Source organism: Pristiophorus japonicus, chromosome 10 (genome assembly GCF_044704955.1).
Source record: "Pristiophorus japonicus isolate sPriJap1 chromosome 10, sPriJap1.hap1, whole genome shotgun sequence".
Taxonomy (NCBI): domain Eukaryota; kingdom Metazoa; phylum Chordata; class Chondrichthyes; family Pristiophoridae; genus Pristiophorus; species Pristiophorus japonicus.
The window spans coordinates 200789092-200813206 of NC_091986.1; the positions used below are offsets into that span (position 1 = coordinate 200789092).

At 47.3% G+C, this 24115-nt stretch overlaps 1 protein-coding gene across 1 annotated transcript in view; it reads left to right on the plus strand.

Annotated features, from left to right (window-relative positions):
* Nucleotides 1-24115, plus strand: part of LOC139274903 (SH2 domain-containing protein 1A-like) — a 98696-nt gene that overhangs the window by 45427 nt on the left and 29154 nt on the right. The window contains exon 3 of the mRNA XM_070891630.1: nucleotides 23728-23869. Coding sequence (XP_070747731.1) covers nucleotides 23728-23869 — 142 coding nt within the window. The remainder of the gene's footprint in view (nucleotides 1-23727; nucleotides 23870-24115) is intronic.

A 24115-nucleotide genomic window follows, 5' to 3' on the forward strand; every position in this document is an offset into this window, starting at 1 on the left:
CCTTTTCCCTTAGTACTTCTCGGGAAAGTAAAACAGGCTGCTAGGGACGGTGGCACCCTTGGCTGTGGAGTCCGAGCGGATCTCCTAACGGGTGGAGGTGAATCCTCGTCCCATATGTAGGGTGGGAATCCCCCTTCCTGTGGGTCCCAAATCTGTGGGTAGTTTGTACCTGTGAAGCAACTCACTGCTCCTTGTGGTGGGATCAGTGGGGCTGCAGTGGTGGGCTGGGGGCCTGGGCTTCAAGAAAGACTGGATCAACTGGGCTTGTATTCACTGGAGTTCAGAAGAATGAGAGAGGACCTCATAGAAATGTTTAAAATTCTGATGGGTTTAGACAGGTTAGATGCAGGAAGAATGTTCCCAATGTTGGGGAAGTCCAGAACCAGGGGACACAGTCTAAGGATAAGGGGTAAGCCATTTAGGACCGAGATGAGGAGAAACTTCTTCACCCAGAGAGTGGTGAACCTGTGGAATTCTCTACCACGGAAAGTTGTTGAGACTAATTCACTAAATATATTCAAAAAGGAGTTAGATGAAGTCCTTACAATTAGGGGGATCAAAGGGTATGGCGAGAAAGCAGGAATGAGGTACTGAAGTTGCATGTTCAGCCATGAACTCATTGAATGGTGGTGCAGGCTAGAAGGGCCGAATGGCCTACTCCTGCACCTACTTTCTATGTTTCTATGTTTCGAAGGGTTGCCTGCATGACCTGTCCCGTGAAGTGGCTCCCCCGGTCGGACTCCACGTACTGTGGAAGTCCCCACCTGGAGAACACCTCCCTAACCAATATCCTGGCGGTCCCCGCTGCTGTGGCTGTTCAGCAAGGGAAGGCTTCAATTTGTACTGGTCCTCCCTCCGCAGCGGGATGGACCAGAACCCATTCGAGATGTCCAGTACCGTAAAGACGTCTGCGGACGTGGGGCTGGCTGCGACTAGGTTGGCTACGGCTGCCACTGTGGGCGCACAGGCAGGGACATTTTTATTGAGGACTCGGTAGTCCACCGTGGCCCTCCAAGAATTGTCCGTTTTCCTAACCGGCCAAAGTGGAGAGGTCACATGTGTGGCTATTAGTCTCAACACTCCCTGTCTGCCTAGAGATCCCAATGCGACCTCTAGGCCTATCTCAGCCTTCCTGGGAAAATTATATTGCTTCTGGGACTTAGACATGGGGTCCCCATCTACTCTGACCTCGACCCCATTTACCCGTCCACAGTCGTGCTTATGCCTGGCAAATGCCGCCAGGTTGGCCTGCATAAAAGCCTGATAGATCATCGGGATGCTGTCTACCAGAGCGCCGAGGTCATATCCCTCCTACGGCTTTACAGTGCAGAGGGAACCCTTCCCCTGCTTCCCGTGGATGACTGCTGTACCTTCCCCCTCCCGGCGTCAGCTGTGCCCCACAGACAGTGGTTCCTCAGGCCGACCAGAATTTTCTGGCCACTGAGGAAATCTGCCTCTAGGATGTCTTTACCCACTCCCTCCCACGGCAGAAGGACACACTTCCACATGGTGTGGAGGGTGCCTATGTGTATCTGCAGTGGTTTGGAGAAGAAGCCCTCGCGTTCTTCTCCAGTGAAGCTGGTTAGGCAGTAGGGGATCCCACTGGATAGGGGTGAGGTGGTCGGGTCGTCTATATGAACCAGGGTGCACGAGGCCCCTGTGTCCAGCAGATACTCCCCCCGGACCACCTCAACCCCCATCATGACACGTGGTCTGCTCCACTGCATCATAGGTGACCGGGCAGAGATACACGGGTTCCTCGGAATCTAGTCTTTGGGGGGTGTTGGTCTGGGCCTGAGGGATTTCTCCCCCGGTCACGGCTGTGACCTTCCCAGTCTGGGTAAAGAGTGCCTGCAGAGCCGCGAGGAGACCCTCGAGTGGGGCGGCAGAGCTGGGCACAGCTGGTTTGGGAGGGCTCGCGGCCGTGGGGACTGGGGCTGAGGTTGGAGCCTGTGGACCTCTCTTTTCCTGCCTCGGATCCCCCGGCATCCCCTCCTCATGTGCCCTATCTCCCCGCACCTGTAGCAAACCACCTCTCTGCCTGCCTGCCAATTCCCTTCTTGCCTCCACTCTCTCTTATCAGAGCGGGGCGGGTCTCACACACCTTCCCCTTGGTGGGTTTCTCCCCCCGATTCTGCCATTGCGAAAAGAGAGGGTCAGCTGCCTCAGCACCGTCTCCTCTGTGGCTTGGGGGTCTCTGAAATCGAACCACAGGTTGGCATGAGCGCACAACTCAGGTAGGCTGTTTGCCACTAGTGCACGCAGCAGCGACCACGTTGGTGTGCATCCAGCTGGGTTTGGTCCAAATTCCCCCCCACTGTCTTCCCCTTACACTGGCCACAGTCGATCTGCGAATGCCTGGGGGGTCTCCCTGGGTCTCTGGACAGTGGCCTGTACCCGGTCGAACGGACAGCCGTCGTTCAACCCCATGGCCTCCAGGATATCCTCCTGGAGAGCGGCCACTGTTCGCTGACCCCTCTTGTTCTCAGCAGAGAGAGCCTGACACAGGGCTGGGTCCAGTGAGAACAGGAGCAGTTTGCTCTGTTCGGCCTCATCGCAGTTATTTATGTCTCCTACCTGCTCTACTTCCATAAAGTGAACAGAGGGGTCTCCTTTTCGGATAAGTTTATTCACATGGGCCACCATCTGCCGCAGCTGGGTCGCACTGTGGGGAACCACGTACTGGTTCTGTAGGGGACCCTCAGCCTGACCCACTGCGGGTGTGCCGAATCTACCCTGCCTGATGGGACACATTGGGGCTGGTCCCGGAGGTTTAGATTCCAGCATTTCACACTGCCTCTCCTCCGGGATCCCCAATGGGGCTGTGGGAGAGGGCCTGTAGGATTCTTCCTCCCTATCCTCCTCTCCACAGCCTGTTTCACTATGCTCCCCCTTCTGCACCTCGGCTGGGCTGATAAGGCACACCACTCCTTTACTGGGTGCCTTGCTTTCAGCCCAGCCAAGGGCTTTTGCCTCAGCTAGGGCCAGAGCTTTGAAACATAGAAACATAGAAAATAGGTGCAGGAGTAGGCCATTCGGCCCTTCTAGCCTGCACCACCATTCAATGAGTTCATGGCTGAACATGCAACTTCAGTACCTAATTCCTGCTTTCTCGCCATACCCCTTGATCCCCCTAGTAGTAAGGACTTCATCTAACTCCTTTTTGAATATATTTAGTGAATTGGCCTCAACAACTTTCTGTGGTAGAGAATTCCACAGGTTCACCACTCTCTGGGTGAAGAAGTTTCTCCTCATCTCGGTCCTAAATGGCTTACCCCTTATCCTTAGACTGTGTCCCCTGGTTCTGGACTTCCCCAACATTGGGAACATTCTTCCTGCATCTAACCTGTCTAAACCCATCAGAATTTTAAACGTTTCTATGAGGTCCCCTCTCATTCTTCTGAACTCCAGTGAATACAAGCCCAGTTGATCCAGTCTTTCTTGATAGGTCAGTCCCACCATCCTGGGAATCAGTCTGGTGAACCTTCGCTGCACTCCCTCAATAGCAAGAATGTCCTTCCTCAGGTTAGGAGACCAAAACTGTACACAATTCTCCAGGTGTGGCCTCACCAAGGCCCTGTACAACTGAAGCAACACCTCCCTGCCCCTGTACTCAAATCCCCTCGCTATGAAGGCCAACATGCCATTTGCTTTCTTAACCGCCTGCTGTACCTGCATGCCAACCTTCAATGACTGATGTACCATGACACCCAGGTCTCGTTGCACCTCCCCTTTTCCTAATCTGTCACCATTCAGATAATAGTCTGTCTCTCTGTTTTTACCACCAAAGTGGATAACCTCACATTTATCCACATTATACTTCATCTGCCATGCATTTGCCCACTCACCTAACCTATCCAAGTCGCTCTGCAGCCTCATAGCATCCTCCTCGCAGCTCACACTGCCACCCAACTTAATGTCATCCGCAAATTTGGAGATACTACATTTAATCCCCTCGTCTAAATCATTTATGTACAGTGTAAACAGCTGGGGCCCCAGCACAGAACCTTGCGGTACCCCACTAGTCACTGCCTGCCATTCTGAAAAGTACCCATTTACTCCTATTTGCTTCCTGTCTGCCAATCAATTCTCAATCCACGTCAGCACACTACCCCCAATCCCATGTGCTTTAACTTTGCACATTAATCTCTTGTGTGGGACCTTGTCGAAAGCCTTCTGAAAGTCCAAATATACCACATCAACTGGTTCTCTCTTGTCCACTCTACTGGAAACATCCTCAAAAAATTCCAGAAGATTTGTCAAGCATGATTTCCCTTTCACAAATCCATGCTGACTTGGACCTATCATGTCAACCTCTTTCTAAATGCGCTGCTGTGACATCCTTAATAATTGATTCCATCACTTTACCCACTACCGATGTCAGGCTGACCGGTCTATAATTCCCTGTTTTCTCTCTCCCTTCTTTTTTAAAAAGTGGGGTTACATTGGCTACCCTCCACTCCATAGGAACTGATCCAGAGTCGGGCCGGGTGGGGGTTCGAGTCTTGGGCACTTCCAGAGCTTTTGCTCTGGCTAGAACAGGGCTGCTTTGGCTTCAGCCAGAGCCAGGGTGAGCCGATCAATATGTTCCTGAAAGGAACGATGATCCACCTCTGCCCTGCTGTGGCACGCTTGAAGCGCAGCCTGTAGCTGGAGACTCTTACCCTCTCCCAACTTTTCCTGGTTCTGAGCCTGGGCAAGTTCCTCCTGCAGTCCCCTGACGTAACCTTTTCCCTCAGTTACCTGGGACTGAAGGTACTCCTTGTGGTTGCGATAGCTTTCTCCATCTCTCTCTCGTTCCTGCCACTCCCACTTTAAATCCTGATCCAGCTTTTCCTTTTCTTTGCTGGTCTTTACCAGCTCCTCTCTCTGCTCAGCTAATTCTGTCTGCAGGACGTCTACCTGCCTGTCCAAGACCTGTATTTGCTTCTGAAAGCAAATCAGCCGCACTGCCATTTCCACTGATCTTTTATAATCTTTACTCTGGGTCCACCTGGCTGCTGCGTCCTCAGGCCGTTCAGCCCTCAGCAGCGCCTGCACCCACTTCCTTGAGCAGTTTATCCTTGCTGTTACATACGTAGCAATCCTACCCTCTATTTTATACTCCTCTCCACCAAGACTGACTGTCTCTTCACCCTCACTCAACGCACGTCTCTTCGTGGTCGCCATGGTAAGGGGAGCTTGGGGTGTGGGTTCGAATCCACACTCCCCTGGAGTTCTGTACGTGCGATTTATGAGGATGGATGAGTAATGAGGCACCAGACATAGTGGATAAGAGTACAAAATGGCTAATGTTTATTTAGAATAGTAAACACCAAGATAGAGGGCATAGGAAGAGGTCATAAATAGCAGTAATGGCACAATCTCACTCAACAACACGAAAAATCTCACAGCAGGGACGGGGAAAATAAGAGGTCAAAACATTCCACTCACACACAACCCCACCTCCCACTTCCACCCTTCCTACCAATTCCTATCCTAAATTGAGTCTGTGAGGGGGTTTGGGCTACACTCACAATCCTATCAACTCCGGGGTTCGGGGGTGCACTTATTTCAGCTCGGGTCCCTCTGGGGTGGGTTTTACATTGTTGGTCAGTTCGGTTTTTCTCCTCGATGTTGCGTCGGTTTCTTCTCTTTGCCTCTCGGTTGTCTCCTAAGCAAAAAGCTGCTGGAGTTAAGCACACCTTCCCCAGAGCGAGGGTCCTGTGAAAAGCTGACAACTCCCACAAGCTGACTCCAACAACCAAAAGCTCTCTCCAATTGCTTCAAACCTCTCTCCAGCTGCTTCCAAAACCTCCAACCTCTCCAACTTCCTTGTGTGTTTTTGCAGCTTTTCTTATCGTCTGTTCATAGGGTGTGAATGGCAATTCGATGTGTATCGATCTGTCTGGAATGAAGATGATTGTTCACTATCTCGACAGAGGTGCCACTCCATCTGGGCTGGCCAAACTGATTGCATCAGACCTGTGGGCCTTTGTTTAATTATTCAAACTGATACCCTTTGTGTTGCCTTGTGTATTTACTGGGGAGATTTTGTCTGTACAGGGTGGCCAGAGTCCCATCATCCTCTGCGGTTTACAGGCTGTTGGCTGCAGTTGGTCATTTAAAACATGGCATCTTCCCATTCTCCCTGCCACATGTCTCCGTGGTTGGTTTTGCAGAACCTTACACCCTCCGTAGCTGAGGGAGGACTGACTGTCTCTGGCAGAGTTTATATCAGACAGGGTGTGCAGGGAGTGAGATGGACTTCAGTGTACAACACGAAAATAGCACCAGGACCCATGGCAGGTCGACATAGAGAAACAGGCCCCACACGGTGATAATACAGCAGCCTCACCACTGGGAATAATATGGGGCAATCACTTAGAACAATCGTCCGAGAAGGAGGGGCAGTGGGAGAGATAGAGAGAGGGAGAGACAGAGAGAGAGGGGCAGGGGGAGAGACAGAGAGGTGGATAGACAGAGAGAGGGAGAGACAGAGAGAGACAGAGAGAGAGGGGCAGGGGGAGAGACAGAGAGGGGGATAGACAGAGAGAGGGAGAGACAGAGAGAGAGACAAGAGAGAGAGACAGAGAGACATTGTGTATAATATTAGGAGCAACATTTGAATTCTTTCTCATTTGACTTTCTGAAAGGAAATTATGACAATTGTTACTTTGCCAATGTATGGCATGTAAACAATGTTTTTGGTTTCAATGGATAAATCCCACACTGCTGCCACACTGTCACACGTGTGACCAAATTATGAGATAGACCCATTGGGATAGTGTTTCCGCTAGGTTCTGCTGGTTTTTCATAAGAACAAGAACATAAGAAATAGGAGCAGGTGTAGGCTATACGGCCCCTCGAGCCTGCCCCGCCATTTAATAAGATCATGGCTGATGTGATCATAAACTCAGCTCCACTTCCCTGCCCGCTCCCCATAACCCTTTACTCCCTTATCGCTCAAAAATCTGTCTATCTCCGCCTTAAATATATTCAATGACCTAGCCTCCACAGCTCTCTGGTTTTCCTGCGCAACTCTTCCGAAATCGGGCAAACCACGCAAAAGATCACGGAATTTAAAGCGCAAGTTATGTCCTGCGCAAATCGAGTTTCTGAGATCTTTTGGGCTTTAAAAAAATTGTGCTGGAAGCTGGCATCACCCACATAACTGATCACGCCCCCAGAACGAATTAGTCACCATGGCGAGATTCCGCTAATTGTGCCCATTTGCGGCCCTTCGAGGATATTCTTAAAATTAAGCTTTTTTTTTTAGGTGCAAGGACACTAATAGACACCTTTTAGAAGTTTTTAAATATTAAAAAATATGTAATTTCTACCAAACTGACTTGTGTACACTAATTAAACTATAAATGGTTCTGTATAGATTTTTAAAGTAATTTTCAGTCAATTAAAATCTGTCTCCTCACAGTTGGTGGATGTTGTGGAGTATTACAAAGATACTCAACACTGGTCTGTTTCGGAGAAAAGAATCGTTTATTGTAAAGCACTCGATTGAGGGAGAGACAGCTTCAATTCGAGTTCATTAACTCAGTGACCCAAACCAGCCGTTCTCTCTGAGCTGCTTCGGGGCTGCTATTTTTATACATTCAAAATACATACAAAATCATGAAGCATACGTGCTGAAGTTTTCCATTGGTTGTTTTCCCTAACATGTCACAAATCCTCGCCTAGTTACAACAATTTCATTGGTACATACAATTTCATTATGTCACTTCCGTGCTCCTCTTATCTGATTAGTTACGTGCTACATCATTATTTTACAGTTAAGTAATTATAAAGAACTTGTTCCTAGACCTATGTGCCCTTGATTATATTTGTTATTGATGACAGACAAACTGGAGTGTTTCAATCCTCCTTTGTATTATTATCTCGTGTTCTTCTAAGATAAAGTTTCCCTATTCTAGATAATTCGTCTAGTTTTTCTACGCTATCTGTCTATGTTAGGATATCTGCCAAATACTCCCTTTTTGAGAATTATATTTTCCGGTCCCACACTTTCAGATGAGATGTTAAACCGAGGTCCCACCTGCTTTCTCAGGTGGACGTAAAAGATCCCATGGCACTATTTCGAAGAGGAGCAGGGGAGTTCTCCTTGGCCAATATTTATCCCTCAATCAACATAACAAAAACAGATTATCTGGTCATTATCACATTGCTGTTTGTGGGAGCTTGCTGTGCGGAAATTGAGCTGCCATTACAACATTACAACAGTGATTACACTCCAAAAGCACTTCGTTGGCTGTAAAGTGCTTTGAGACCCATCTGGTGGTCATGAAAGGCATATGTAAATGCAAGTCTTTCTTTCTTTAACTGATGGAATAACTGATAATCCATTTCTCCAACTACTATGGTGGTCCTATACTAAGCACTGGGAGTGCCACAAAACATGAAATTAACTGACATTGTATTATGATGTGAGGCCAGCCAGCCAGCTGCTTCCATCACGCATGAATGCTCAACGTGTGGCCCGTTATCCACCTTATTCTTTCTACCTGAGAATAATTTACTCACCTCATCTTTTATCTCATCTTTTTTAGCCTAGCTTCATAGAAACATCGAAATATAGAAAATAGGTGCAGGAGTAGGCCATTCGGCCCTTCGAGCCTGCACCACCATTCAATATGATCATGGCATTCGTTCCTGCACTTTGGACCATTACACTATAGCTGGTTCTTTTAGTATTAAAAACTGTAGATTTTATTATTTTCATACACCTTCAATCTAAGGGGAAGCTAGGTAAGTACCCAAGGGAGAAAGGAATTGACGGATATGCTGAAAGGGTGAGATGACGTAGAATGGGAGGAGGCTGGTGTGGAGCACAAACACCGACATGGTCCAGGTGGGCTGAATGGACTGTTTCTGTGCTGTATTTTCCATGTAATTCAAACGTACAGTGTTTCTTGTAAGATGGAGGATGTATAGTAGGGAATGACTGCTCGTGTAGGTTGTGACTGACTTGAGAGTATGACCCATGAGTCACTTTGGTGCTTTATATGCTTGAAGGTTCACATCATCCGATGATTCATCAGAGTCAGGGACCTTGTCAGCGGTTGCTCTAAAATGTGGAAGGAGGGCCTTAAATGAAGGAGACAGCTATTTGGCACGGCCCTCATTTAAATATGACCATTACCTGAAAACTGCAGAGGCAGATGAACAAGGGCTAAAGTAAAACTGCTGAGCTGTTACTCCAGTGCTAACATTATACTTCGAAGACCTTTTACCTTCTTGCTATTCTCGAGAAAACTTGGTCGGACACCTCAGTTGTTTTGCGAGATGCCAGCTTGCAGTTCAGGAATCTATTTTTTTTTGCGGGAGAACAACAGGGTACAATGTAGCCACAACAAGGAAGTACAATTGAATCAGGATGTTGCCAGGAACCAGAGGGCCTGTAAGAATCAGACTGGATGCCAGATGGCTGTCAGTGGCATTGTCACGTTTAATCATTTTGATTTGAGGGATGTCAGGGCCACCAAACATATTTTTCTCATTCTTCAACGTCCATTGGGGCCGATATGCAATCAAAGGCTCCTCATGCATTGGAGTCCTGCACTATTGGGTGATGAGGCACATCTGCACTGTACTGCGTGCAGTTCTGGTCACCACATTACAGGAAGGATGTGATTGCACTAGAAAAGGTGCAGAGGAGATTTATGGGGATGTTGCCAGGCTGGAAAAATTTAGCTATGAGGAAAGATTGGATAGACTGGGGTTGTTTTCCTTGGAATAGAGGAGGCTGAGGGGAGATTTAATTGAGGTGTATAAAATTATGAGGGGTCTAGATAGCCACTCTAGACCTATTTCATTTTGCAGTGGAGTCAATAACCAGGGGGCATGGATTTGAAGTAGTTGGTGGGAGGATTCGAGGGGAGATGAGGAAACATTTCTTCAGTCTGGCGACTCAAAGTGATCCAGAGACGCAGTCTGCCTTCAAGGCCTCCATATTTAAGACCTGTGAGGAGCCGCTCTGTCACTCGACCAGGAAACATCAAGACTAGTTCGACGAGAGTGACCAGGAGCTCCAGGAGTTAATAAGCTGCAAGCGCAAGGCATTCTTCAATTGGAAACAGCAAGACAACTCGAGCGCAAGAGAGCAGATCTACAGACATCTGAAGGCCGAGGCCCAACAAAAAATTTGCGATCTAAAGAACAGATGGTGGGTGGAGAAAGCAACTTGCCAACAACCATGTGTGGATTCTTCAGTGCAGTAAAGACCAACTACGGCCCAAGCATCCGAGGCCCTACCGCACTGCGGTCGAAGAACGGAGAAGTTCTCATCAAGGACAGAGAGGCAGTCAGTGCTCGCGGAAGGAGAACTTTGAAGATCTCCTTAACCGAGACTCTGTCTTCGACGTGTGTGTACTCGACTCCACGCTATGCGCCACCATCTCAGCACAGCCCCAAACTTGCATGAGGTTGAAAAGGCCATTCGACAACTGAAGAACAACAAGGCCTCAGAGGCCGATGGAATACCCGCCGAAGCACTAAAGCATGGTGGAGAAACACTATTGGTGCGAATACATGAGCTAATTTCTCTTATTTGGAAGGAGGAGAGCATGCGGATCTCAGAGACGCCGTAATTGTGGCCGTCTTCAAGAAAGGAGATAAGTCCGATTGCGGTAACTACAGAGGAATTTCCCTGCTGTCAACCACAGGGAAAGCTATTGCAAGAATCTTTCACAACCGCCTTCTCCCTGAAGCAGACAACAGGAGCAGACATTGACGACGAGATTCAAAACCGCCTCCAGTGCGCCAGCGCAGCCTTCGGCCGCCTGAGGAAAAGAGTGTTTGAAGACCAACCCCTCAAATCTTCCACCAAGCTCATGGTCTACAGGGCTGTAGTAATACCTGCCCTCCTGTATGGCTCAGAGACATGGACCATGTACAGTAGACACCTCAAGTCGCTGGAGAAATACCACCAAAGATGTCTCTGCAAGATCCTACAAATCCGAAGGGAGGACAGACGCACCAGCGTTAGCGTCCTTGACCAGGCCAACATCCACAACATTGAAACACTGCTCTGGGCAGGCCACATCGTTTGCATGCCATACACGAGGCTCCCAAAGCAAGCGCTCTACTCAGAACTCCCTCACGGCAAGTGAGCCAAAGGTGGGCAGAGGAAACATTACAAAGACACCCTCAAAGCCTCCCTGATAAAGTTCAACAGCCCACCGACACCTGGGAGTCCCTGGCCAAAACCGCCCTAAGTGGAGGAAGTGCATATGGGAGGGCGCTGAGCACCTCGAGTCTCATCGCTGAGAGCATGCAGAAATCAAGCACAGGCAGCGGAAAGAGCGTGCGGCAAACCAGTCCCACCCGCCCTTTCCCTCGACGACTATCAGTCGCACCTGTGATAGGGACTGTGGTTCTTGTATTGGACTGGTCAGCCACCTAAGGACTCATTTTTAGAGTGGAAGCAAGTCTTCTTCGATTCCGAGGGACTGCCTATGATGGTGCAGAAGAGCTCCTACCAGAGTCGCAATGCGGATTCCGCCCACTAAGGGGCAGAATGGACCTGATCTTCACCGCGTGACAAATTCAAGAGAAATGCAGGGAACAGCACAAACCTCTGTTCATGGCCTTCTTTGACCTGACAATGGCCTTTGACACTGTCAACCATGATGGATTATGGAGTGTACTCTTCAAATTCGTCTGTCCTCAAAAATTTGTCACCATCCTCCGTATGCTTCACGATGACATGCAAGCCGTGATCCTGGCCAATGAATCCACCACAGATGCAATTCATGTGTGAACCAGGTTGAAGCAAGGCTGTGTCATCGCACCAACACTCTTCTCGATCTTCCTTGCTGCAATGCTCCATCTCACCCTCAACAAGCTCCCCGCTGGAGTGGAGATAATCTATAGAACAAACCGGAAACTGTTCAACCTCTGTCGTCTTCAGACCAGATCCTAGGTCGTGCCATCCTCTGTCATCGAATTACGATACGCAGATGACGCGAGTGTTTGCATTCACTCGGAGGACGAACTCCAAACCATCGTCAAAAACCTTTACCATGGGCCTTACTATAAACATCCGTAAAACAAAGGTGCTCTATCAACATGCCCCCGCCACACAGCCTTGTCCCCCGATTATCAAAATCCATGATGGGGCCTTGGACAATGTGGACCATTTTCCATACCTCGGGAGCCTACTGTCAGACGTCGATGACAAGTCCAATACCACCCTCAGTGTGCCAGCGCAGCCTTTGGTCACCTAAGGAAGAGAGTGTTTGAAGACCAGAACCTTAAACACGGTACAAAGCGGGTATCACTACAGAGCAATAGTGATACCCGCCCTCCTATATGCTTCAGAGACATGGACTATGTATAGCAGGTACCTCAAAGCACTGGAGAAGTACCACCAATGCTGCTTCCGGAAGATCCTGCAAATCCATTGGCAGGATAGGCGTAACAACGTCAGTGTTCTCACTCAGGCCAACATGCTCAGCATCGAAGCATTGACCACGCTGGATCTGATCCGATGGATGGGCCACATCGTCCGATACGAGACTCCCAAAGCAAGCGCTCTGAGCTCCGACAGGGCAAACGAGCCCCAGGTGGCCAGAGGAAACGCTTAAAGGACACCCTCAAGACCTCCTTGAAAAAAGTGCAACATCCCCACCGACACCTGGGAATCCCTAGCGCAAGATCGCTCAAAGTGGAAGATAATACTCCGGGAAGGCACCGAACACCTTGAGTCTCTTTGCCGGGAGCAATTGGAGACCAAGCGCAAACGGCAGAAGGAGCGCTCGACAACTCAAGCACTTCAACAAACCGGCAATTCAACCAACATTGTCATGTATTCAACTATCATTGTAACCCATGTATAAGCTGACCTAAATTGTACACCTTGAGCACATTGACCACAAGGAGGTGAACTTGTGCGAGACACTCCTAACCTGGACTTTCAGGTATAAAAGGGGAAGCTCCATCCACCTTCATCACTTGAGGTCTTGGTAATAAAGGTAACTGGTCACAGAGTGACCTTCTCTCAAGTATGGGTCTTGGGTGCATTTATACTGTATAGTAAAGACATATCAAATGTCCTTTCAACCACCGTGTGTCCAACCTGCGACAGAGACTATGGTTCTCGCATTGGACTTATCAGTCACCTAAGAACTAATTTTTAATGTGGAAGCAAGTCATCCTCGACTCCGAGGGACTGCTTATGATGATGACATTCACACTGCTACTCGCCCACCCCAAACCGGTCCGGCGTTAAAATCGGGCCAATGGGCATTCTTCTCCTCACGCAAATTAAAAATGGCACACGCTTCATGCAAGTGAACAGTGACAACCTCCTTCTCCATCTCCTCCTCTCCCTCCAATTTGCAGAAGCGAACAGCGGGTAGTTGGAGGGATTGGCTGCTAGGGCCATTCTGTGGGGGGTCTCTTGATCAGGAATGCCGGGGTGGCGGGGGTGGGGGGGGGGGCGGGGGCAAGTCTGTGGCATGGGAGACCTAAGCATTCTTTGTGGGGCCATGAGGAGCACCATAAGTAAAGACATTAAAAAAAAATCTTACCTGTTTGGGCCTTTTCTGGCACAGATCGTCTTTGGCGCTGTCTTCCCCTGGCGGGGGGAATCACTGCGTCTTCCCGCTCGTTCCGCCAAGTTAAAATTGCAGTCAGGGTCCAATGGCATCATCCAGACCTAACCTGCATATGTAGGAGAAAAAGGCTCCACGGTACTTGCCGCCTGCTCAGTTGAGCAGGTTAAATTCGGGAACGGTCTGCTTCTGACCACTCCAGAGCTTCGAAGCAACCTGGGAGACTTTAACTGCCCACCTGCCCGTTTTTTGCCAGGCAGACAGGGTAAAAATCGCACACCCCCCCACCCGCCTCCCAGTAGCCAGCTGACTCTTACTATCTAGGCTCAGACAGGAAGAATGGAGGAGATCAGACTCTTCATGTAATAATCACAGCTGTCCAATCATTTCTAGTAATTCCTTGCCTCAGCAAAACACAGGGCTGGCTAATTTTTCATATTTGATTATTTATTTTCTCCTCCAAATTTTTTCTCCTTTATGTCCTGAAGGAAGACTTGAACTTATACAATGCCTTTCATGACCTCAGGATGTCCAAAGCGCATTACAGCAAATTACGTACTTTAGAAATGTAGTCACTATTGTAATGTAGGAAATGCAGCAGCTAATTTGTGCACAGCAAGCTCCCACAAACAGTGATGTGATAATGGCCAGATAGTCTGTTTTAGTGATGTTGATTGAGGGATAAATATTGGCCAGGACACTGGGAATAACTTCTCTGCTCTTCTTCGAATTAGTGCCATGGGATCTTTTACATCCACCTGAGAGAGCAGACGGGGCCTCGGTTTAACAGTTCATTTGAAAGACACATCTCCAACAGTGCAGCACTCCCTCAGCACTGCACTGGAGTGTCGGCCTAAATTTTTGTGCTCAAGTGTCTGGAGTGTGACTTGAACCCACAACCTTCTGACTTAGAGGCGAGAGTGTGACCCATTGAGTCACGCTGACACGAAGGTCACTAACTCACACTGGAATATAATTCCACAAGTATCTCTGGTATCTTGTCCGAGCGGACATTATTTACGTGCGAGCCGAGAGTGTCAGCAGGCTTTCTAACCATGGAGGACATTACAGCTGAGTCTGAACTGCTCCTTACAATTTCCAGCAGGGGTCATTGCTGGACTAGGAATCCTGGCTGAATTCCGCCTCCCCTCCCCTCTTCCCTTGTCCAAGGGCGTTGACCCCAGCCGAGATTACCCACACCGTCCCTCGCTGTCAACAGCACTGCTGCACTGGAACTCAAAACCTTTATCTAATAATCACGGGTTGCTCGCGCGAAACAATATCCCTCATTTTCCAGTAATTGTTCTTACTGCTGTGGAATGAATTCATGAACGACCAGTGGCCCTGCCTTCGTGAGCCAGAGATGACATTGAAACATCTGCATAGCAAGGAAGGGGAGGGGGAAGAGCGGGGGGGCGGGGGGGGTTCACTGTTACTCCAGACAGAGCACACATTCTGAGCAGCTGCCTCAGAGAATCAAGAGTCGTTGACCCAGATGGCTGAGCTATCATTCTTTAAGGCACATAATAACTGGATTGCACCTGTTTTCCATCAGCTATGCACTTGCAGTCCTGCACAGATGACAGCTTTCATTACCGTGCATGAGAAAGGGCTGATGTTTTCTCAAATCACAACACAGGTTTATACCGCAGGTGTGACACGGTGAGTAATGGGTCATTTGCAAAGATTTATTAATGTCATGGGGCTACTTTCATGCATATGATGTGGTTCCGGCCCTCCCTAATGCGTCGTACCTATTTATACCACTTCAGACATCCTTCCTTAACCCTCACTGCCAGCCGAGGTCAGGGAAGCCATGTGCTGAGGGCATTGTGTCCGTTTCCTTGTCTGTGCTCAATAGGCTTGCAGTGCTTTTTGTCAGTTGACTTTAATTTTAAGGCATGCAATTCAAGTGATTTATGTTTTGTACGGGAATGTACATGAGGCAGGCATCTGTTTTGTGCATTAGCATTAAGAAAAGAATCCTCTCACCAATGATACAATTCCATTGGCACCAGTGGCCCTCTCCGCCCCCTTCTAACCATTCCTAATGTGGGAGAATTTTAAGGTAATTGGCAAAAGATCCCGAGGCGACATTAGGAAAAATGTTTATACGCGGCGGGTTGTTATGATCTAAAATGTGCTGCCTGAAAGGGTGGTTGTAACGTTTTTGTTTCATGGATCCTTTGCTTAAGAATTCATAGCAACGCATTGCTATTAAGAACTAGTTGGTTGATTAGCAAAAGGTTTAACAATCGCACTGCACATTACCAGTCCATGCACCAGGCTCACAACCACCTGCCTCATCGTGGATCCCCTGAACCCAACTGGCTGGGGTTTTATTGAGTCTTGTGAACATCACGTGACTGGTTACGCCACACACAATGCAACAGCTCTACAACTATTTTAATTAAACTATAAAGCTTATTAAAGGGGCACTAGAACCGACAAATTAACAAATAAAACTTTGTGAACCTTAAATGGTCAAATTAAAATTTGGTTACCGGGGGTGATGAAGCACTCCAGGCCGTGAGCATACCGGTGGACACCGTGTGCTCTATCTCCAGGGACACCCTGACTCGGATGTAACCGCGGAAGAGAGGCAGGCAGTCAGGCTGAACGACTCCCTCGACTGCCCGCTGCCTGGACCCATTAATGGCCACCTTGGCCAGGCAACAGCTCTTAACCTGTGAGCATCCTCGCAGGTGCATATATTACAGTGGTAGGAGCAGATCCAATAATAACTTTCGGGAGGGACTAGGCTAAATACTTAAAGTGGAAAAACTTGCAGGGCAATGGGGAAAAAGAAGAAGAGTGGGAGTAATTGGATAGCTCTTTCTGGGCTGAATGGGCTGAATGACCTCCTTCTTTGCTGCATTACCCTATGATTCTATGAGGCAGATCCTGTCTTTACCTGACTTGTACACAAGCACACTCTCAATTGTAACCCTCTCTCCATTATTCCAGCTGAGATCTGTTAATTCAGTACATGGACTGAAATCAGGATCTTCTTAGTGTTTCTGGCTCAGTAACGTACTATGATGTGCAAGAGGCAAGTTAGCTGAGAGTCTCTGGAGAGGGTGGGGGCGGGGGGTAGGTGACAATGTGCAACAAGAGAGGGGAGGCTGCACAAAATGTTGGCTAACTGAACAATCAGACTCCTCTCTTGGGTTGTCAGCAGTGGCTCAGTGGGTAGCATCTTCATCTCTGAGTTAGAAGGTCATGGGTTTAAGTCCCACTCCAGAGACTTGAGCAAAAAAATCTAGGCTGAAACACCCAGTGTAGCGCTGAGGGAGTGCTGCACTGCCAGAGCTGCCGTCTTTCGGATGAGACGCTAAACCGAGGTCCCGTCTGCCCTCTCAGGTGGAAGTAAAAGGTTGCAAGGCATTATTTCGAAGAAGTGCAGTGAAGTGCTCTCTGGTGTCCTGGCCAATATTTATCCCTCAATCAACATCGCTAAAAACCAGTTTATCAGGTCATTATTGTTGTTTGTAGGAACTTGCTGCGCGCAAATTGGCTGTCGCGTTTCCTACATTACAACAGTGACTAACTTCAAAAGTACTTTATTGGCTGTAAAGCGCTTTGGGACGTCCTGAGGTCGTGAAAGGCGCTATATAAATGCAAGTCCTTTCTTTCGGAGTTATCGGGCACTGTGAACAACGGGTAATTTCAGTCTCAATTCTGTTCATAAGTCTATGTATTTTGGCATCTATCGACAGGAAACTGACAGCCTCTTTAAATTTTGATCTCAGCCAGGATTCTGCTCAAAATCTACAAGCTGCGACAACAGGAATTTTGTATTCAATTGAATAGCCGGGTCATTCTTGCTGTGCAAAAACATTGCATTTGCAAAATATCATTAAGAGTAGATGTTCTTCAGCTGAGAACTAATAGCACAATGGCTTGTTATACTTTCTGAATGGTCCATCAGAGTAAAATAGGTTGCAACTATCTGACAAGTGGATTCAGTAATTGGTATCTATTAACTGCTTACTCTCTGTGTACATAAGAAGAAAAAAGAAAGACTTGCATTTTAAAACACCATTCACAACCTCAGGGCATCCCAAAATGCTTTACAGCCAATGAAGTACTTTTGAAGTGTCGTCACTGTTGTACTGTAGAAAACGTAGAGCCAATTTGTGCACAAGCAAGCTCCCACAAACAGATTTAAAAAAAACAGATCTTCTGTTTTTAGATGTCGGTAGAGGGATAAATATTGGCCAGGACTCCGGGGAGAACATCCTTGCTCTTCTTCAAATAGTGCCCTAGGATCTTTTCTGTCCATCTGAGAGGGCAGACGGGGTCTCGGTTTAACGTCTCATTCGAAAGACAGCTCCTCCAACAGTGCAGCGCTCCCTCAGCACTGCACTGGTGTGTCATCGCTCCAACCCTCTTCTCAATCTTCCTCGCCGCCATGCTCCACCTCACAGTCAACAAGCTCCCTGCTGGAATGGAACTAAACTACAGAACCAGTGGGAAGCTGTTCAACTTTCATCACCTCCAGGCCAGGTCCAAGATCACCCCAACCTCTGTCGTTGAGCTGCAGTACGCGGACGACGCCCGAGGCTGAACTCCAGGATATAGTCAATGTATTCACTGAAGCATATGAAAGCACTTAACATCCGTAAGACAAAGGTCCTCCACCAGCCTGTCCTCGCCGCACAGCACTGCCCTCCAATCATCAAGATTCACGGCGCGACCCTGGACAACGTGGACCATTTCCCATATCTCTGGAGCCTCCTATCAACAAGGGCAGACATTGATGCGGAGATTCAACATCGCCTCCAGTGGCCAGTGCAGCCTTCGGCCGTCTGAGGAAAAGAGTGTTTGAAGACCAGGCCCTCAAATCTACCACCAAGCTCATGGTCTACAGGGCTGTAGTAATACCCACCGTCCTGTATGGATCAGAGGCATGGACGGTGAATAGAAGGCACCTCAAGTCGCTGGAGATATATCACCAATGATGTCTCCGCAAGATCCTGCAAATCCCTGGGAGGACAGGTGCACCAACATCAGTGTCCTCGTCTAGGTTAACACCCCCAGTATTGAAGCACTGACCACACTTGATCAGCTTCGCTGGGCAGGCCACATAGTTCGCATGCCAGACACGAGACTCCCTAAGCAAATGCTCTATGTGGAGCTCCTTCATGGCAAACGAGCCAAAGGTGAGCAGTGGAAACGTTATAAGGACACCCTCAAAGCCTCCCTGATAAAGTGCGATATCACCACTGACACCTGGGAGACCCTGGCCGAAGACCGCCCGAGGTGGAGAAAGTGCATCCGGGAGAGCGTTGAGCTCTTCGAGTCTCAGCACCGAGAGCATGCAGAGGTCAAGCGCAGGCAGCGGAAGGAGCGTGCGGCAAACCAGTCCTACCCATTCCTTCCCTCGACGAATGTCCGTCCCACCTATAACAGGGTCTGTGGTTCTCGTATTGGACTGTTCAGCCACCAAAAAACTCACTTTAGGAGTGGAAGCAAGTCTTCCTCGATTCCGAGGGACTGCCTATGATGATGATGATAAGTGCCAGCCAAGATTATGTGCTCAAGTCTCTGGAGTGAGGCTTGACCCCACAACCTCCCTGACTCAGTGCTACTAGTGAGCCAACCTTGGCAGCTTTATTTCAGCTGATTATCTCTGTTCCTTGGTAAATTTGAAAGGGTACCAGGATTATATTCCAGTTCAGCAGTTCTTCTGAGGCCATCAAAGGAGAAACAGGAGACTTCATGGCAATTAGACAATGAACCACATGTAGAGTTATTGCTAAGGAAACACATCGTCGGTCCAGCTTTATTGCCAGTCTTCATGCTAGATTGCGACTGTTTTATTATTTTCTATGTTCAAGAAGGAATGGATTTCCTGCTATTGGTGCAGATGAGACAGACTCTAATCAAAGTGTGTTCCAATTTTCTGAGGTTATCTCACCTGCATAGCTGCAGGTGCAGATTTGGGAGGTGCAGCAGTGGGAGCGCACCAGAGGTTTATAAATAACATTTAAACAGAAGGAGAGGATTAAAGGTGACTGTCAGCCTGTGGAGGAAAAAAAATCTCTGGACAGGCTCAGAATTGCTAGCAGAGAGAAAAAGAAAACGGTCAAGAAATGACTGATATATTGCAGATTCGATGTATTTTTCTGTGCCTTTTAAACCAGCTGATTTCCTAGCAACCCTTGGATGTCCATTTCACAGGGAGTTCTTTTAGAGACAACATCCTGTCGATAAGGTAGTTAAAAAAGGCATATGGAATGCTTTTATTAGCCGAGGCATAGAATACAAGAGCAGGGAAGTTATGCTTGAACTGTATTAAACACTAGTTAGGCCACAGCTGGAGTACTGCGTGCAGTTCTGGTCACCACATTACAGGAAATATGTGATTACACTAGAGAGGGTACAGAGAAGATTTAGGAGGATGTTGCCAGGACTGGAAAACTAGCTTTGACGAAAGATTGGATAGACTGGGGCTGTTTTCATTGGAACAGAGGAGGCTGAGGTGTATAAAATTATGAGGAGCCTAGATAGAGTGGATAGGAAGGACCTATTCCCTTAGCAGACGGGGAAATAACCAGGGGACATAGATTAAAGTAAGTGGTAGGAGGTTTAGAGGGGAAATGAGAAAAAATGTCTTCACCCAGAAGATGGTGGGGTCTGGTACTCACTGCCTGAAAGGATGGTAGAGGTAGAAACCCTCATTTAAAATGTACTTGGATGTACACTTAAAGAGCCGTAACCTACAAGGCTACGGACCTAGCGCTGGAAGGTGGGAATAGGCTGGGTGGCTCTTTTTCGACCGGCACGGACATGATGGCTGAATGATCTTCTTCTGTGTCATAATTTTCTATGATTCTATGATCCTGCACTCCCAAACATTGGGCAAATGGCATACAGGACTTCCATAACCCCAAATAAATATTTGAATTATGCACTCATCTGTTTGAGGTGGGCACAATGTACGTCACGAGTTCCCTCCCTCTGGAAATAATGCCACAGTTGAAATCTGGTGTTGCTTCGGTGAGGCGGAACACCTGCCCATTTCCCACTCTTGGCAGTGGAAAATTTAATCTGACATTCTGTACACCTGACAAAATAGATCGGCTGCAATGTCTTTGCTACTGTTTATCTAGTACTGTTAATAAATCTGCTCTGTAGTTTATAGCTTGGGCCACGATCTGACAGAATGTTTGTTCCATCACTTTCTGAAATCTAGGAGATCTCTGGTGCTGAAGCTAGGGTATTGCTATGTGCCCATGTCTGCTTTTGGACTTGGTAAGAGGTGGCATCCCTACATGGGTTCTCGACAAGTTGTTGAGGCCAGTTCGTTAGATATATTCAAAAGGGAGTTAGATGTGGCTCTTATGGCTAAAGGGATCAAGGCGTATGGAGAGAAAGCAGGAACAGAGTACTGAAGTTGCATGATCAGCCATGATCATATTGAATGGTGGTGCAGGTTCAAAGGGCTAATGGCCTACTCCTGCACCTATTTTCTATGTTTCTGTGTTTCTATGGTGTACTACAAGAAAGAACAGATCGTGAACCTGGTTTCATTGTGACCCTTGGGTATAACTTGATCTTGATTGACCCATTGAAGGGGTGGTGTAGATTAGGGCTATGGGAACTTCCAGTCCAACTCAGACAACAAGATAACTTCTATTTGCATTATCACACAAATTTTAATAACATCAACATTAGAACATGCAGCAGCAGACTGATGCTGTAACCACTTTATTGAAATATCCTTATTGCAGCCCCTGAATATGGATTGTGAAGTAGCAAAGCCCTGTAACCTGAATAACCCATAGCCTTGCACAGAACAGGTATCAGGTGTTTCCCCACCGGAAGCGCTGTCTGACTTACTTCTGGATCATCATGCTCCCCAGTGGCTGGTTACAGAGTGGTGCTGAACACTGGGAGCAGATCTTGTGACCAATCTGATGTTAGGGGACTGCCACGTGGCACAAGGGGGTGAGCTCAAGAATGGGTGGAAGGAACAGATCTTTTTTTTTTAACAGAAGAAAAGATCAAAATGTGAAGGAAAACAATGCTTTAGCCTTGAATTTCAAACAGTGTGTAATAATGTTAATCAAACAGATGCTACATTTCAATCACACTCTTGATCCTACAATGTCTTGGATAGGGTGAAATTCTGGTCATGAATTGGGTTCGGAGTTTTCTGGAGACCTGGGTAATCAGCTGATTTGCCAGCTTAGGAATCTTGTGTGGCCCTGCAGCTTTTCTGAGAGGCACTGTTCAATGTCGGCATGACTGAATGAAATAACAACCATTTGCATTTATATAGCGCCTTTAACGTAGTGAATCATCCCAAGGTGCTTCACAGGATTTGACACCGAGCCACATAAGGAGATATGAGGGCAGATGACGAAAATGTGTTGGGTGAAAAGGAGTGTCTTAAAGGCGGAGAGGTTTAGGCAGCTCAGGGCCTCAACAGTTGAACGTGGTCTCCAATGATGGAGCGAAGGCAGTGGGGAATGCAAAAGAGTCTAGAGTTGGAGGACCGCAGAGTTCTCGGAGGGCTGTACAGAGTGGGTTAGAGAGATAGAAAAGGAGAAGCCATGGAGGTGTTGAACATGAGGATGAGAATTTTTAAATTGAGACAATGGTGGTTTATGAGACTCTGAAGGACCAACACCTCACATCATAAGCTTGCACTTCAATGCCAGCAGTGGTTATTGGGTCTGGTCACTAAAAGTTTCTGTTCTTTCAATTAATACAATATATAAATGAAAATCATATCATTAGATTTGCTGTCTTGTTGTGGTATAACTTTGGAGTGTTTATCTAGAGACACTTTCCTCAGATTATCAGTCCCAGATAACTATCAAAATGCGCATGAATCACTTTGAAATGTTTCTGAGACTGTACTAAATAGATGCAAATCGTTCAATTATTATCTTAGTTCTTCAAAATAGACCTGGTCTCATGGTTGCAACTTAGATATCTTGAGAATCAACGCAGAACTTCATAAAGTTCATGGTCAAGAAATTGTTCATTTCTTTAGTCTATTGGTTTACTTTCAGTGAGAACTGTCTTACTCAGTTTGGCAACAAAGGCAGGAGTCATATTACGATCACAAGAACAGCATGGCAGTTCTGCTTCACAGCAACGACAAATCGCATTTATATAGCACATTTAACATGGTAAAATGCCCCAAGGTGCTTCACAGCAGCGTAATCAGACAACATTTGAGCCATATAAAGAGGTATTAGGACAGGTGACCAAAAGTTTGGTCAAAGAGGTAGGTTTCAAGGAGCGTCTTAAAGGAGAGAAAGATAGAGAGCTTAGGGCCGAGGCAGCTGAAGGTACGGCCACCAATGGTGGAGTGATGAAAATTGGGGATGCGCAAGAGGCCAGAATTGGAGTAGCACGGAGATCTCGGAGGGTTTTAAGTGCATGAAAGGGCAGATTCAAATAAACGGTTACAAATTGGGAATTCTAAGCAACTGGTTCCACAGGAGAGTTAAATAACTTTTCAAGAATGCACCTCCAATAAAACCTTTGCAGATAGCTTTCCAGTATCGAATTAAAAGAGAGCACGCTGATTAAACTAATATTAACTCCACAGTGGGAGGACTATCATCTGAAAGTACAGTACTTTTAGTTCCCATATTGTCACTTACTGACTGCAAGGCATTGTTAAGTTACCCAATGCTGGTTAGAGTACATTGTTTTCGACAAAACAATTTACTAGCCCATACAGAATCCTTTTTAATTGCAAAATGAATATTGCATGCATGGGACCCATGGCAGACTCATTAATATTTAAAAAATGGGCATTACTAGCAAGGTCGGCATTATTGCCCATCACTAGTTGCCCTTGAGAAGGTGGTGGTGAGCCGCCTTCTTGAACCGCTGCAGTCCATGTGTTGAAGGTACACTCACAGTGCTGTTAGGGAGGGAGTTCCAGGATTTTGATCCAGAAATCATGAAGGAACGGCGATATATGTCCAAGTCAAGGTGGTGTGTGACTTGGAAAGATACTTGGAGGTGGTGGTGACCCCATGCGGTGCCCTTGACCTTCTAGGTGGCGGAGGTCACGGGTTTGAGAGGTGTCCCGCTCTGTTTAGTTAGCAGCTAACCTGGTGAACTTGAACACTCTGACTGGCTTATACTGCAGGGTCAAGTATCATCATCTAATCTATTTTAATTTTATTCTTCCACGCAACAGACGTCGAAAGGAGTTCTTCCTCGGTTTTTCAGCAGCGTAGAAAATCTCATTGTGACTTATGAGAAACCAGGGCAAGGTACGGTTGTACCATTACTGCACCCAGTGGAATATAAATGCTACAAAATCCGAAGCCAGAATGAAGGTGAGAAGAGTGATATGTGTAATGTGTTCATGATAATTATAATTGACTCTATTATCTACAGACAGGTACAGTGTTTGTTGTGATCAACCGGTGACTAGGTCCATGTTTAAAAATGTCAAGGAAAAACTCGCATTTGTAGGGTGCTGTCATATTTCTGAATATTTTTTGACCATTTTTCCATCCTGGTTGTATTAGTTATCTTAAAATGTGCTTTTAAGTTAAAGTTTGCTTTAAATTTGTTGAAGT